Source organism: Phocoena phocoena, chromosome 9 (assembly GCF_963924675.1).
Source record: "Phocoena phocoena chromosome 9, mPhoPho1.1, whole genome shotgun sequence".
Classification (NCBI taxonomy): Eukaryota; Metazoa; Chordata; class Mammalia; order Artiodactyla; family Phocoenidae; genus Phocoena; species Phocoena phocoena.
This window is the reverse complement of record NC_089227.1, coordinates 61,148,057-61,164,670: the sequence shown is the minus strand read 5'-3', so window position 1 is coordinate 61,164,670 and position 16,614 is coordinate 61,148,057. Positions and strand designations below refer to the sequence as shown.

The window sequence follows — 16,614 nt, the reverse complement described above, 5'->3', positions numbered from 1 at the left end:
TCTTCTGTAAGCAAGTCACAGGTTTCAGAGGGGGTTACTGGAACGGAAGCCCCATGAGGGTAGAGGTTTCTGCCTGTTTTGTTCATTGTTGTATCAGCAGGACACACAGTTAAGTGCTTTAACAAGTCGGTGAATGAATATTGATCTCTAGCCTGTGAAAAGCATACTCAGCTGTGAGTGCTCTGAAAGGTCTCGGACTAAAGTGCAGAGTAAACTCAGTTTTCCTGACTTTCCTTTATGTATAGTTTTGTAGAATAGCTTCGATACTTGATTCTATGGAAGAAATTTTTAGTAGTATGTTTCTTTTTAGAAAGTTACATCACTAAAACTTGATCATCATAGAAAAATAGAAAGTGTAAACAATTAAAAAGAAATAAAATTGCCATGTTTATGCTACTGAGATAATCACGGCTATGGTTTAAATGTATGTTCTCCCAGATTATCCTACGCACACAGTTATATGTTTTTATAATATTAAGATTAGATGTATATATGCTTTTTTTCATTCAGCAGTACTACATCCTAATAGGTTTGTAGTATATATCACTGTTGTTTTAATTTTCAATTCCCGAGTGACAAAAATTGTTGAGCATCTTTGCCTATGCTTTTTGGCCATACGTATATCTTCTTTGGCAAGGAGTCTGTTCAGATCCTTGCATATATTTAAATTGGGTTGTTTGTTTCCTTTTGTTGAATTTTAAGAGTTCTTTCCATATTTTGGGTACAAGACCTTTATACATGTGCTTTGCAAATATTTTCTCCATGATGTGCTTCTTATTAGCACTCTGGGATTGTGTGCCACTTTGCAACCCTAAAAGCTTACATACAGTGCTAAGTGCTGATTAATGAGATGGCTGTGCTCACCTGTGTTTGCTTTGCTATTTCCCAAAGTGACGCCAGTTCTCCCTCTCACTTCCTTAACCCCATCCATTCATTGTCAAAGAACCTTTGTATTCTGGGGTCATCACTGTCTATCTGTAGGAATTTTTTTTTCCTAGGCATTTGTCGTTATTTATTTTTGTTTGGTTTTTTTGCGGTACACGGGCCTCTCACTGTTGTGGCCTCTCCCTTTGCGGAGCACAGGCTCCGGACGCGCAGGCTCAGCGGCCATGGCTCACGGGCCCAGCCGCTCCGCGGCATGTGGGATCTTCCCGGATCGGGGCACGAACCCGTGTCCGCTGCATCGGCAGGCGGACTCTCAACCACTGCGCCACCAGGGAAGCCCTGTCTTTATTTATTTTAAGTGAGTGACCAAAGTGATGATGTGCTTATTCATCTATTTGCAATAAGATTTCTAGTGAGAGTTCAACCCTGTTTGTTTCCTGGTTTTAAAGAAAACAAACAGGTCTGGGGGCCAGGAAGTCACCCCCAGGATTTAGGAGCACTGTGTAGTTGGTGAGGCTAACCGTTGTCTGTCTTCCTTTGCATGGCCTGCAGTCATCAAGCCTCCTCTGCGTCATTTTAAACACCCTGCTTATGCATCTAGCTCCTATGCACCTTCGGTCCCAAAGAAAACTGACGAGCATCCTGCAAGGTACAAGATGCTGGATCAGAGGATCAAAATGAAAAAGATTCAGAACATCTCACATAACTGGAACAGAAAATAAATCAAGGGGAAGAGGGAGTGAAGGAGAGGCCTACCCATCTGCCTCTGGGCACTAACCAGCCACAGTGGGATATGTCTCCAGAATGAAGCCTTCAGGGCTGGTGCTATCATTGTTGACTCCACCAAGGCACGGTGAAGCCTATACGTGAGTTTCCCCTTTGCTGTTCTGTTATAGAGCCATCAGTCACAGGATTTGGAAGTCCATGCAGCCTCTAGCAGCAAACCAGTAAGAGGCTTGTCTCATGCGGCTTTTATTGGTATAGAACTTTCAAAGTCTAAATTGGGCCCAAGTTAAAATGATGCTACCCGTTCAGAAAAAAATGAAATTCTTCCCATTGACACTTTTTTCATCCCTGGAAATTGACTTGCCCCAATGAGAATATCAGTTTAATAATAATCATTATATTTAAGAAATGCACTTCTAAAAACATCTTTTCCAATTTTTAATACAAATATTCACAATTCAAGTAAACATGGAACTTTCAAAGTCATTGCATTCCCAACAAAAGTTGTACTTCTTTTTTTTTTTGCGGTACGCGGGCCTCTCACTGTTGTGGCCTCTCCCGTTGCAGAGCACAGGCTCCGGACATGCAGGCTCAGCGGCCATGGCCCATGGGCCCGGCTGCTCCACAACATGTGGGATCTTCCCGGGCCGGGGCACGAACCTGTGTCCCCTGCGTCAGCAGGCGGACTCTCAACCACTGCACCACCACGGAAGTCCAGAAGTTGTACTTCTGAATCGAACTATCTTAGAGGGAAAGGAGAACTGATGAATTGTATTCATATGTATTTTTGAACTTAGGCTTCATAAAGCAGATTCAAGTTAAAAATAAAGACTGTTGTCTTTGGTTCTCATTGTATGCCTCATGCCTGATAGCCTTGCTGTACCTTTAAGAACATGAGAGTTTACAGGAGATGGATTTTGGATCTGCTTTTCTCCCATCTTTCCTCTTCACTCACGGTAGACAATGCCAGAAGTCAATGGGATGCCTGTACCTCAGGGACTCCTGGTTTGAGATTCACCCAGGAAATGTCCATTTAGTCTTATGGTCCTGGTTCAAGAGAGTATAAAATGCTGAAGCTAATTTGAATTCCGTATTGGCAGATTTTTCTCCGTACGTTTGGAGGTGACTGTCAGTTAAATTTCAGGTCATCTTCCCAACAGACCACATATCTGAGTCCCTTTGGGAGCCCAGTTGCTCTCACAGCTGTTGGCGGGATAGAGGTCTATAACTTACCTCTCTTCATGGTGGCATTTTTTAGCCTTTCTGTATCTCTCCCTAATGTTTTTACTTTGGGACTAAATTCACAGAAATGGTAAGAAAAATCTCAAGGTCAGAAATAGCTTTTGATCCCTTCAGAAATGGTCTGGTGCGATGGAAAACTTCAGGTTTGTTGTCTGTCAGGTCTGATCTCCGGGCCTGTTCTGTCTATAACTAGTTGCAGGTCCTCAGTCTAAATGGCATAACCTTTAAAAGGCTCAGTTTGCTTGACTAGAAAATGGCCTTCATAATCCCCACTCTTGCCTTTTGCGATGAAGATTAGGGATAACGTAGGTTTTGTTTGTTATGGCTGAGCCTGGAGAGTCTAGGTACACAGCAGAGGTAGCCATGAGCACCCCACTGCTGGGAAAACTCTCTGGGATGCCCCTCAAACAGGGGACTGTACCCTGAGCCACAGCCTTTGGGGTCTGATTGTAAAGTGCGTAGCATCTTCTCTTCTTATTCTCCACATTCATTTCCGATAAACCACAGTTTTGCAAGTTGAGTCTGCACCAGAGTTCAGTGCCCATCAGGCTCTCGAGCAATTTATTTATAATGTGCTTTACAACGGTAGTTCAGGGAAATTTCATTGCTCTACAGAAAGGAAAATCACTTGACTTTTCACTAAGGAAGCAATTAATTCTTAGCTCCCTGCTTGGTGCCTGAGCAAGAGGACCCTTCTGCAGGCTGGTAGAGTCTAATCCACCTGAATTAGGTTAACTCGACAGGTAATTTCTACCTGTTTATATACAGATGCCTTAGTGCTTGCTGCATAGTCATTTGGCCACACAGTGAGACTGTCCATGGGGGTAGTGGCCTCCAGTGGATCAACCCACAAATGATGGTCCTCACCTGTCCCTCAGTACCTCGCATTGCGGAGCACAGGCTCCGGATGCGCAGGCTCAGCGGCCATGGCTCACGGGCCCAGCCGCTCCGCGGCACGTGGAATCTTTCCAAACCGGGGCACGAACCCGTGTCCCCTGCATCGGCAGGCGGACTCTCAACCACTGCACCACCAGGGAAGCCCAGCTGTGCTTTCTTGACTATGCTTCTTGGCATTGGAAGCCATGATCCTGAGGAAGAAAGTTGACTCCTTCTGTATTCTTTTATCCCAAGCTGTTACTCTTCAGCCTTTGCTAATCTTTTAATTGAGCAAATGTACAATTATTGAAATTCTGCATTGCTTGTAAAATGCCTACCATGATTTTTTGCATGATGGGTTGTATGGACAGGCCAGATTATATTCTTATAGCAAATAAAGTGATGCTTTTAAAGAACTTTCTTGTATGTGAGTCATCTTTTTCTTCTGCAGAATTCTGGGATTCATAGGAAAAGAGTTAGATTTCCCTTATGCTTGGCACTGTTCAGTCCTGAATATCTTGTCAAGATTAATAGGCTAACTTACCCTTTTCAGCTTGCTTCCTGATTGTATAGGCGAAAGCTTGTTTTAAAAAAAAAAAACCTCCTCCTCCCTACACCACAAACCCAATAAGTTAATTTGTTGAGTAATAATAGCAGCTAGTCCATAGGTAAACATCTGTGTTATCAACTCAGTTTATATCATTTCAGACGAAGGTGTATAGCTTAGTCTGAAATCTCAGTGGATTCAGAAAAAGGAATATATGTTTGAAGATTAAAGTGCCATTATCCTTTTCTTTAAAAAAAAAAAAAGCGACTTTGCTCTTCATATGTGTCTCTGTTTTATCTTTGGATTCAAAATTCCTAGAGAAGAAAAGAATACAGCTTTAGCCCTTAGAGCCTTACCCTTAAAAGTAGGTAGTTTGCCTAAGCCATTCTGCCCCACAAACATTTACCCATGGAGGGCCCATATGACCCAGAGCTGTGGACACAAATATCAAGGTGTGAACTCATCATTTCCTAAAATGCCTTGGGTGATGTTGCATTAGACAACACAGCTGTGTTTCCAGTAAACAATCTCCCATCTGAAGAGAATTTTTATGTTAAGAAGCCAGATGAAATGTGTGTCACCCAAAGGGCGTCATGCATAGCTCATTTCTGGAAATGAGGTTGAAGCCATGATGAACTGGTGGCACAAGGATCTGGATAAGGCACACACTTAAAAATTCTATTTATTCAATTTGATGGAATCAAGGTATGGATCCAACTAGATCCACTCACTTCTTACGCTGCACTGCCACCTGGTGTCTCTTAGAGGCATGAAATGTTTGCTGAGTTCCCCGGGATCTTTTTTTTTTTTTCCCTTTATAAAAGGAAGTTTTATTGTTAATGATGATAGTTTTTAGCTGGATGAATCTTGGAATTTAAAAGGGCAGGTGGCTGTGGAGAAAACCATTCTCATTCTAACAGTGTTGCTCCATTTCTGAATAGGTTTACTCTGCTAGCAAACACAGGTCCTTGAAGGGTCCTATTGTTTAAAAATAATAATAATACACACATGAACACGCTAAGAAATCTTAATCTATGGAGAAAATAAAATAAAATTGGGGGACATGTTGGGAGACAAATTGCAGAAGTCCTGGTAAATGTAATAGTGACAGAATGCTAAATAAAATACCTGTGACATTTAAAATATGGAAACAAACGATTTACAGCACCATTTAATTAATTAATTACCATTTAATTACAGTACCATTACTTTATTATCCCTCGCATGCTCATATGCTCACACAATCTCCATTTCTAAACCCTTTCCTTTTCACCTGTCTCTCCTGGAGAAGCTGTAAAAGTTAACACTCAGTTGCCCAGTTTTCTTACATGTAGGGGCAGCCATGTGACACAGTTTCAGCTACTGAGCTATAAGCTGCCTTTTCCAGTTCTCCTTCTTGCCTGGAATAGAGACTTTAGCCTGGATGTGCAGCAGCCGTCTTGGGTCTGTGAGGTGTTGATGAGCATGGAAATAAAGTCCAACATACTGAATGTAAATGGAGCAGAAAGCTAGAAAGAGCCCATGACTCTGATTATATCACCGAACTGCTATACCATTCCCGGACTGACTCCTCGAGACTTAGTGTTGTGTGAGAAAAATAAACTTATATTTCTTTGAGTAACTGTTACTATTTCTCTTGCTACCTCTGAAGCCCATTCCTAAGTAAAAGGCCTTGCTTCCCTAAAGTTCCATTAAGATGCTTACATTTTAGTTTTTAAAAAAAAAACAGAATTTGTGTGTGTGCGTGTGTGTGCGCGCACTGTGTTCTCTGGGCAATTATCCAGCGCTGATGTGATCTTATGATTTCAGTTTGTTGACACCATTGAAACTACAAGCTACTGTTTTTTCTTATGCTCCTGTTTGCTTCCCTTTATCTTAATTGCTGTAGGGGGGCAGTTCTCAGGCATCTGAAGGACGGGTAGAAATTAAGAAACTAAAAAGTGGGTAGAAGAACATTCTAACGAGGAGAAAGAGCATGAACAAAAAGCATACACAATCTGAAAAAAGGCCCATATTATAGGAGCATTGCGACCAATCGGGAGGCTGGCGTGAGGTGAACCTCTCTGGACAAGCAAGGGCTAAATCCTGCAATGCTTGTAGAGGCATATTGAGGATCCTGGACTTGATTTGAAGTGTAAGGGGGAGGTTCCAGAAAAATTTAGCAAGTTTCCAGTGGGATAAAATTCGTATTTTTACAAAAATCATCATGGCTGCCCAAAGGAGAATGGATTAGAAGGGGTAAACAGAGAAAACTAAGAAGCCAACAAGGAGACCACAGAGGTTGGGAGGAGTCGAGGCTGATTAGGAGTGGCACTAGAAATAGCGAGGGATGTAGAGTTGATAAGAACTTGGAAAGTACAATCAGCAGAACTTGGAGGGGGCTGAGGGAGGAGTGTGTGCATGAGTGAGGGTAGATTAAGGCAGCGGGTCCAGAGATGGAGAGCACAGGGGCGGGGGGTGGTGCAGGATGGAGCAGGTGGAGAGGGAGGGTACTGGGGACAGAATGGAAACCAATTATTCTGCTCCACACGTGTAGAGTTTGTAAGACACACAATTAGCCCTTTGATTTGCTGGTCAGGAACTCAGAAGAAGGTTCCAATTTGAGTTAGACATTTCAAGAAGACCACACCCCATAATTTCCACATGTTCAGAGGCTACTTGCCCTTATCCCCAACAGCACTTTGCATTACTTTTGGTGGTCTGGGTGGATTCAGTGAAATGAAGCTTTGAGAATCTGGAAAGCCAAGATCTCAGAGGGGACCAATGCCGTGTTTCAGTGAAAGGAGACTGGGGAGTGAGTCTTGAATCTAATTCAGTAGTAACCCTAAAGCCCCAATGCATAGGAAACTTGCAGTTATTAAAAGAACAGAAACTGTAGGGTCTAGAGTACTCTCATCAAATAAGACCTTAGGAAGGTGTTGTCTTATTAGTTTATGTTAAGAACCGATTAATAGCAGGAGAGAACAGGGCCTCGGGATTTTTTGAGCAAACAGAAGTCCTGTGACAAGACTGTTTAGTTGAATGTGTAGGACGTGTGTTATTGTCCACGAAGGTACATACATGGTACGCCATTTTCATTTTCTTTGCTTATGCCTCTTGTTCCTGGCTTTGAGTACCATTCATTCACTGTTTTATTGACCGCTGGTGGTTGAATCACTTCACTGTGCTGTGTGCTGGGAACATGCAACAGTGATTAAGATGCAGTCTTTGGTCTCGAGGAGCTCTCATCCAGTGGGGAGGTAACTTTATGAACAAACAACATGATGAGGGCTGTGCCTGAGCTGTAAGTAGAAAGAGAAAAGGCAGAAAGTGTTGTTAAATCTGGGGATGCTTTAGGAAGAGAATCAGAGCGTATATGATCTGGCCCCTCTTTCTCTCCAATATTGCCTGCAGCCATTTCCCACCCCAGATCCCTTCCATTCCGGTCCTAACAAGTTTCCTGTCATCCCTAGCTCAGCTCATTTCTCCTTGGCCCTATGATGAGCCACATGCCAGGCGAATATATGCATGACCTCCGAGAAGGAAGATAAACAATTCTGGTTACAGTCAGGTAGAATGTAAACTGGTATAAAACCAGCCACCTGGTTAGAAGAATCTTAAAGAAGATGAAAATGGGTGAAAATAACTGAAGATACACTTGAAGCTACTAATTAAGAATAAGATATGAAGTAGTTAAAAACAGAGTAGAATACAATTTAGAGAAAAATAAGAACTCGAGAGACCTTATTAATAAAGGAATAAAGAAGCTAATAATATTGAAAATAACTAAAGGATAAACTTGGTTTTATAGCAGGAAAAGCTAAAACTTTAAAAATATGAGACATAAATATGATAAAGGACTGAAAAATGATAAGGTAAGATATATATTATAAACTTGAAAGAGATGTAAAATTAAGATAAAACCAGTTAATCTAGTTATTATCACCTGATGTAAACTCTCCGAATTTCTCATAATTAATGCCCAGGAAAGATAAAACATAAAGAAATATAAAAACAAGAGATAGGGACTTCCCTGGTGGTGCAGTGGTTAAGAATCTGCCTGCCATTGCAGGGGACACGGGTTCAATCCCTGGTCCAGGAAGATCCCACATGCCACGGAGCAACAAAGCCCGTGCGCCACAACTACTGAGCCTGTGCTCTAGAGCCCGCGAGCCACAACTACTGAAACCCGCACACCTAGAGCCCGTGCTCCGCAACAAGAGAAGCCACCGTATAGAGGAGTCAGTGCACTGCAACGAAGAGCAGCTCCCACTCACTGCAACTAGAGAAAGCCCACATGTAGCAGCGAAGACCCAATGCAGCCAAAAATAAATAAATAAAATAAATAAAATTTCTAAGAAAACAAAAGATAAAAAGTCACAGCACCACACAATCCGAGACTAAAAGATATTTAATCACAGAATCTAGTAGAGACTGTCCTTAATTACAAGGATTTTATAAAACCGGGACTAGAACAAATAGATCAAAACAACATGATTATATTATATTGGTAAACAAATTATTGACCTTTTAATGTACAATTATGATGGAAATGCATTTCTTTTCTTTTCTTTTTTTTTTTTTTTTTGCCGTACGCGGGCCTCTCACTGTTGCGGCCTCTCCCGTTGCGGAGCACAGGCTCCGGACGCGCAGGCTCAGCAGCCATGGCTCACGGGCCCAGCCGCTCCGCGGCATATAGGATCTTCCCGGACCAGGGCACGAACCCGTGTCCCCTGCATCGGCAGGCGGACTCTCAACCACTGCGCCACCAGGGAAGCCCAACTCTATCACATTTTTATCTCTGATAAAAAAAACTTCACAAAGCAAAAAATAAACCTCAGTCTTGTCTAAAGGATCACAAAAATCTGAATATTGCAAATCAACGTTTGCTGAGTATTAAAGGCACTAACAATAGACAGGAAACTGCAATGTGACAACTTCTCCAGCAGGTGGCGATGCTGTGTAGGAAGAAAAGCTACCCTCAGGCTAGAGGAGAATGGAGGCTGGCTGGGGACAACCATCAGCCAACACTAATTGAACATTTCTAGTTTCCAGGCACTGCCTTAGGTGAGCAGTGAATCCAGTAGGAGTGAGGCAGTGTCCCTCAGCTTTGGGAGCTCACAGTCTTAGGGGAGAATGTGTCCTTGTCTGTCAGGCAAGGTCATTCATTCATGCTGCTCGTAAAAGAACTTAAAAACAAACCCCACACCTTGTGCATTGTTGGTAGGAATGTAAAGTGGTGAAAAACAGTAAGGTGGTTCCTCAAAAAATTAAAAACAGAATTACCATCTTATCCAGCAATTCCACTTCTGGGTATATACCTCAAAGAATCAAAAGCAGGGTCTGGAAGAGATATTTGTACACCGTGTTCATAGTACCACTAATCACAATAGCTAAAATGTAGAAACAGCCGAAGTGTCTATAGATGGATGAATGGATAAACAAAATGTGGTATATTATACAATGGACTACTTATTATTCAGCCTTTAAAAGGAGGAGAATTCTGATCCATGCGCCAACATGGATGAAGCTTGAGGGCATTATGCTGATGAAATAAGCCATTCACAAAAGACAAATACTGTGTGATTCCACTTTTATGAAGTACTTGGAGTAGTTGAATCCATAGAGACAGAAAGTAGCATGGTGGTTGCCAGGGGCTGGAGGGAGGGGAGTTAGCGTTTAGTTACAGAGTTTCAGTTTTACAAGATGAAAAGTGTTCCGGGGATAGATGGTTATACAATATGAATGTATTTAGCACCATTGAACTGTACACTTAAACATGGGTAAGATGGTAGATGCTATGTTATGTGTACTTTACCACATACGCACCACCACCTCCGAAGCAAATTCTTCTCTGCCTGTGAGCCTGTCTGCAGTGTTTCCCCATATTGTAGGGACACAGGGAAATCCCTAAGGCAAACCTACACACATTTCCAGGCTGCACTCCTTGGTTCAAGACCTGGAAAGAGAGGGTGTGTTTACGTTTGCTTGGCTACCGTAGTAGGTGTGGTCATCAATCCAATGACTGAATATGAAATTTGATGTCTCCCTCCCGCAGTTGTGACCTTTCAAAGGTGTAGAAAAAGAAGACAGTCACCTGCCCTAGAGCTGCAGACCCAGGAAGCAAAAAGAAACCATAGTTTATTGTTCTACTCTGGGCCAGGCATTCTACTTTGTAAGCATTATCTCGCTTAACCTTTATCAAAGAGACAGGATCAGCCATCATTCTCCCTTGGCAAGTAAGGAAATTGTGGCTCAAAGTTCACAATGTTACCCAAGATCCATAGCTAGTAAGCGTCAGGGGGGCAGGATCTGAGTTCTGACTGCTCAAATGGATGCTCTCTGTGTGGTCTGATGAGGAGATAACAGGTGTGGGCCGTTTGCTTATACTGCCCTTATGATGCTAAAATGCAGTTCTTTCCAAATGTGAATCAAGTGTTAGGGATCACCGGTGTCCCTTGTAAAAAATGAAATTCTGATTTGGCTTCGGCAGGGGATTCTGCACTTCTAATGAGCTCTTAGGGGATGCTAAAGGTGCTGGTATCACTTTGAGTAGCAAGACTTTAATTTGCAGAGGTTCCCAAACTTTCTCATTGTCTCAGCAGCTTTTTCTCAGGACTTTGGTTCAAAAGAAATTCCTATTCTGTTTTTTAAGTTGTTAGTTCCAAACAACTTACTAAGTATTATGTTCTAACAGCTTAGTAGCCATTAAACAATTATGTACATGTAAATTGAAGAAAACTATCATGTTTTTATTTTACTCTTGAATAAGCACAATTACTTGCTAGTAGTGAGGCTGGAGATAGATGGGCCCCAGGCTGAGCAGCTGGAGTTTGTCCTCTGTGGACAGAAACTACAAAATAGCAGGGGTGGGGGAGAAGCCGTGCCCTGCCTAGATAAGAGATAGAAGACCACATATTCCTCATTCTCAAAGTCCAGGAGACCTTCCCAGCTACACACATGCAGAAAGGTTCCTTGAAGGTCAAAAAGAGAGGAGGCACCCCCGCATAGTAGAAGATGTCAACCTACCCATAGCCTACCCATAGGCTTCTTTGCTAGAATCCATCTTGGCTAAGAGATACACACGTACATATGGGAGGACCCTGAGATATACCAAATATGGACTCAAAACCAGGCAAAGCAAGATGCTTTGCCAAAGGAAACCCTAAGGAAATGCGCCATAAAAGTGATTCAAACTACCACGAGGGCGCGACTCTCTGAGCCCGCCTGTGCATCTATCCACATTGTACCCTTTCTCCGCCTAATAAACACTTTCCTTGTTTCACTACTTTCCGTCTCTATGTGGAAATTCATTTCTACACAGTTGATGGGCCAGGTCCTCGTCACCGGCCACTGGTCCCTGGTGGTCTGGGGGCTAGGATCCAGCGTTCTCACGGCCACAGCTTGACTTCAATTTCTGGCTGGGGAACCAAAATCCTGCTTCAAGCCTCTGCCGGCTGAGGCCACCCGAGATCAGTAGGATATATGCATACCCCGCCCCTGCACAGTTTCTCAAACCTTGGAATCAGCTTGGACGCCACCACCCTCCTCTCCTGTTCCATATTGATCTTTTATGATACTCGCTGCTTAGGACAGCAATTGTCAAAAATCCAGCTTCCAAAATCTACGACATCCTCAAAAGAAATTCAGTGCGTACTGGAACTCACCTTTCACACAGAGGCTCACAGATATCAAGTATTGCTGGATTTCCCTCTGAAACTTAAAACATCCCGAGGCATCCCAGAGCTTCTCGGTGCACAGTTTGGGAATCGTGGCTTTAAAGCACTCTGGCTTGTGTTAGAGAACAGCTGTGTGGAGACGCAGACTAGGAGCCAAGAGACCCTTCCACTAAATTACTCTGGGACTTCAGCAGGTTGCCAAGGTCTTGAGGCCCTTTTCTGACTCGAGAGGGGACCATGTGAACTGACCTTTAACATTCAGATATAATATCTGTGACTCTAATGATCTGTACACATGTCTCAACTCCCCCATAAGATTAAGCTCTTAGAGGGCGGGGGCTGAGTCTCATTCAGCATCAAATCCCACAGCACCTTCATCATAGTAGCTGTTCAGTAAAGACTTGTGCGATAAAGGCCTTTTGAAAACATCTTAATCAGTTTCCAGGGCTAGGGGGTGGCGTGAGGTGGAGGGGGATTTTATCAATTCTTTAATATCCAAAACATTTTTATGTACGATAGAAGCATTTTAGTGGCCAGTGTTTTAGCAGTAAGTTTAAAAGGATACATGCATAGGGGAGATATTTGTACCATGGAATTCCAGAAGGGCAGCAACAGAAATAGCAATTGAGGAGAACTCAATGCAAAAGCCTGGACTCCAGTTCCAGAACACCTGCTTACTACCTGTGAGGATTTAGGCAAGTGACTTGATTCCCTGTACCTCAGTCTCTTTATCTGTTTAATCTGAATCATAACATCTCTGCCTATAGGGTAATTAAGACTATTTTAAAAGGTGCCGCGAGTGATTGGTGAGTTAGGCATCCTTGTCATCCCACCACAGTGGGATCCCACCCCTCTCACCATCCCTGCCACAGAGGGGTGACTTCAACTGTCCACTATGTCCAGCAAATGACAGCAACTTCCAAAAGCCATAACCAGGAGTAGAGATCCCTGCCCAGCATCACTACTTGAATTATGGGGCTCAGATGTGATCCAGGTAATCGGAGAAGAGCCGAAAGGAGAAGACAAAGAGGCACTCGATCTCTATCCTTGTGAGAGGTGACAAATGGACCCCAGAATTTATTTCATAAATATTTATGTGTCCTTTGAGACAGACCCTTTCATCTTCATCTAAGGAATAAAAGAAAATGGACATCAGCAGAATGCCAATCATTCTTATTCTTTCCTTGGGACAAATCAAGCTATGGAATGGCTTTCCCTTAAAAATGGAAATTCCAAGCTCAGAACCTGATACTTCTCCCTAAAACGATAGAACCATTTCCAATCTCACCTCAGTATCAAGATGAATCACTTTTTCCACCCACCTAAGCCGTCCTCTTGTCCCCTAATTGATGAGACCTCAGGGTTCTACTAACCCTCTCTTTTGAGAATCAGATCCAAGAACATCCACCAATTAATCCAAAAGGTGTCCCTTGGGTTTACAGTTCATCATTATTGATTTTAGCCATATTAACTATTAAACCTAAAATAGACCAAACACATTTTGTGGGAATGAAGAACTCTATGTGTGTGGGTATATTCATCAGAGTTATTCAGAGAAACAGAACCAATAACATACACACACACAATGAGAAAGAGAGAGCAAGAGAGAGAGAGAGAGAGAGAGAGGTTTTGAGGAATTAGCTCATGCAGTTGTGGGGTTTGGCAAGTCTGAAACCTGTAGGGCAGGCTGGAAGCCTGGAAACTCAGACAGGGTTTCTGTTTTGCAGTGTTGAGTCCAAATTTCTTGCTCTTTGGGAAATCTCTGTCTTTGTTCTCAAGGCCATCAACTACTAGATGAGGCCCAATGCTTTACTCAAAAGTCTACTGATTTCAATTAATCACATCTAAAAATTACCTCACAGCAATATCTAGACTGGTGTTTGACAAAACTACTGAATATGTTAGCTTACCCAAGTTGACACATAAAATCAAACATCAGAGTTGGTGTCCAAAAAATGACTGAGTCCATCCAAAAAAGCGTAAAATCGGCTGTTTATTGTAATTCAACTGGTACCACCATAAGATGAATAAAACCACGCGGGAGTAGAGACTCAGGATGGAGAAACTTTCCCAGGTAAATGTCTTAGGAAAATGAAACACCAAAGTCCCTCCTCCAACAGCCTGTGTCTGGGCTTCCTGGCTGGGTGGGTGTGGAAACACCTGCACAGGTGTGTTCAATGCGAGGCAATCAATCTTTGGGTTGATGTACCCTTTTCGTCAATAGTTTCTCCTCCACTGGGGCGAGTCCTTTCTGAGTAACTCTCTGCTTTATCAGATCCAGAGGAGGTGTGGAGCTCTGGGAAAATAAACAATGCAAAATCGTCACTCAGGGAAAGTACTGTCCTCCTACCCATCTCATCCCTCTCCCTCGGACAGAACGTGAGTCAGATCAGCCTGGTGGCAAGAGGTTAACGTGTTGGAAGGTTGGCCCATGCCTGGAGTATTGTGAAAAAGGTATTCCTAGAAATATTTTGTCTACTTATTAAAAAGTATAATTCCCTCCCTCCCACCCCCCAAATGATGTTGTGTTTAGTTGTATTAGGAGGTGATTTCTAGCCAGTGATTGGCTGGAGCTTCTGAAAAGAGCTAAACTAACCTCACCCATTGATCCTCAGGCTCCCTTTCCATACTTAGGGTCCTGCAGGTTTCCGTGATCTTGGCTTGCTGAGCTATGGTTCCTGATTCCCTTACCTGTCTCCCTCAGGGACCAACTCCCAATCCACACCCACCCCCAACCCCCATGCAGCGAAACACAAACCACAGTGTCACCCCTTCCTGTAATGCCCACTCCATGGCTGACCGTTGATGGGACGATGAAGGTCCACGTCCTGTGCATGTCCTGCAAGGCCCTCCGTGGTCTGCCTCCCTGTAATTTTCTCATCTTATTTTCCCTAATCTCCTTGCATTTTCCGATCTAGTCATTAGATTTTCTGACCTACCAGGAGATTTTGGGTCTCCTTTACTTGTTGCTTCCTTCTTTCCTCTGCAGTGTCATTTTCTTTTCTTGTCCATCCTTCATATTCTTTTTTGCCTGGTGAAGGGGCTGAGGAGGAAGTAGAGTGAAGGGAGCAGAACGGAGATTGGAGATCAGTGATCCTGAATTGTTTTGATTGAGCTGAAAGGATGACATCAGTGTGTGTGTGTGTGTGTGTGCGTGTATGTGTTGAATGTGCACTTTGTGTAGCACAGTATCTGTTGGTGAACCACCTAAATGATGTAAACCAGGTCTCAGACACCAAGAGGAAAGTGATGGGAAAGAGAGGTGAACTAAGATTGAATTAATGTCTAGGGAACCAGAGGCTTTCAATGAATGATCTCAATTACTTGTCACATCAACCTGGAAAGACGGTATAACCAAACGATTTTTACAGACGAAGACACCGAAGCTAAGAGAGGTTCAGTAACTTGCCACAGAGTCGTTAGCTAGCAAACGACTGAGCTGTTAGTGGTACCCCACGGGTCTGGCTCCAAAGCTCCTCGTCGTACCACATATCCTTCTCAGTGTGTATTTGTGTTCTCAAATTATGTTTGCATGCTGTCTATACAGAATTGTCCTGAGGACAGTTTAAAATTTTTTGCATCCCAAAGGTGGCTCAATCAGAAAAACGTGTCTTATGTAGCTATATGGATCCCGGATTATAGGGAGAAGAGCTTTCGAGATCCTTTTCTGAGCCCAAGCATCCTTCACTTGCCAGATCCTGTTTTCCTTACTGGACTGAGCTTAAGATTTGGACCTGGCCTCTTGTCAACAATCTGGGTGGGAATTATCTGGGTGGTCACCCTCCCTTTCTCTAATACCCTTGGTGTGAGCCATTCTTCCCCAGTGGAAACAGGTGTGTCACCTACTGGGTGCTTTAGATTCAAAATCCGCAGGTATTGCTGAGATTAAATTTACTGCTGTTGTTCAATTTTAAAAGTATCATGCAACAGAGAAAATCTTCAAAAATGCAAAACATATCACACTCTTTTCTCCCACTGGTTCCTCAGCAAGTGTCTACCCTGTGAAGACTTGCGGTGTATCAGGAGTTGAGTTTTTATGAAATTTGTCATTCCTGCCAGAGCAAATCCTTCGAGAAGGAACAAATGGAATTCATTCAACCCAAGGTAACCCCAGACAAGGCCTGTCAAGTGGTTCTCTGGGCCGGGGCAGCTGTTTCCAAGAAAGGCCCACATGGAAGATGAGCTGTCCAGTGGAATGAAGACAGAAGATTAACTTTGTCCCTCCTTCTTGCCAGGATGAGGACTAGAACATTTCACGAGTGTTTTTACATTTAATCCTCACAAAAACCTAACAAAATCTACATGTATCATTTGTTTTTGCCAATGAGAAAGCAAGACTCTAAGGAGGTAAAGATGCAGGTCTAAGGTCAAGTCCCAAGTCAGTGGTGTGAAGCCTGAAACCAAACCAAGTCCACCTGATCACAAGGTAAAAAACTCAGGTTCTAGGCAGAAAGATTTATTCCCACAGGAGGTAGAATAAATTCTTTTGCTTCCACCCTACTTTGCTTTCATTCAGGTGTCCTTAGGTCTGAAATACTCCCTCCTTTCCATTCTTTTTCAAAGCAAGCCCAAATTTCACCTCCTCTGTGAATTTTCCTAAGACCTCGCTGACAGCACTGAGCATCCCCTGCCCCACAGCTCTTCCGGGCTCCCGGACTGACATTTGTTCAGCACTGAACA

General features: G+C 43.1%; 1 protein-coding gene across 3 annotated transcripts in view; it reads left to right on the top strand.

The window, feature by feature from the left end:
• The window catches only part of PDE1C (phosphodiesterase 1C), a 565,059-nt gene extending 563,452 nt beyond the window's left edge, over positions 1-1,607 (top strand). For all 3 annotated transcript variants that reach the window (XM_065884420.1, XM_065884421.1, XM_065884422.1), the window contains one exon: positions 1,438-1,607. In XM_065884420.1, coding sequence (XP_065740492.1) covers positions 1,438-1,607 — 170 coding nt within the window. The remainder of the gene's footprint in view (positions 1-1,437) is intronic.
• Positions 1,608-16,614: the final 15,007 nt, after the last annotated feature.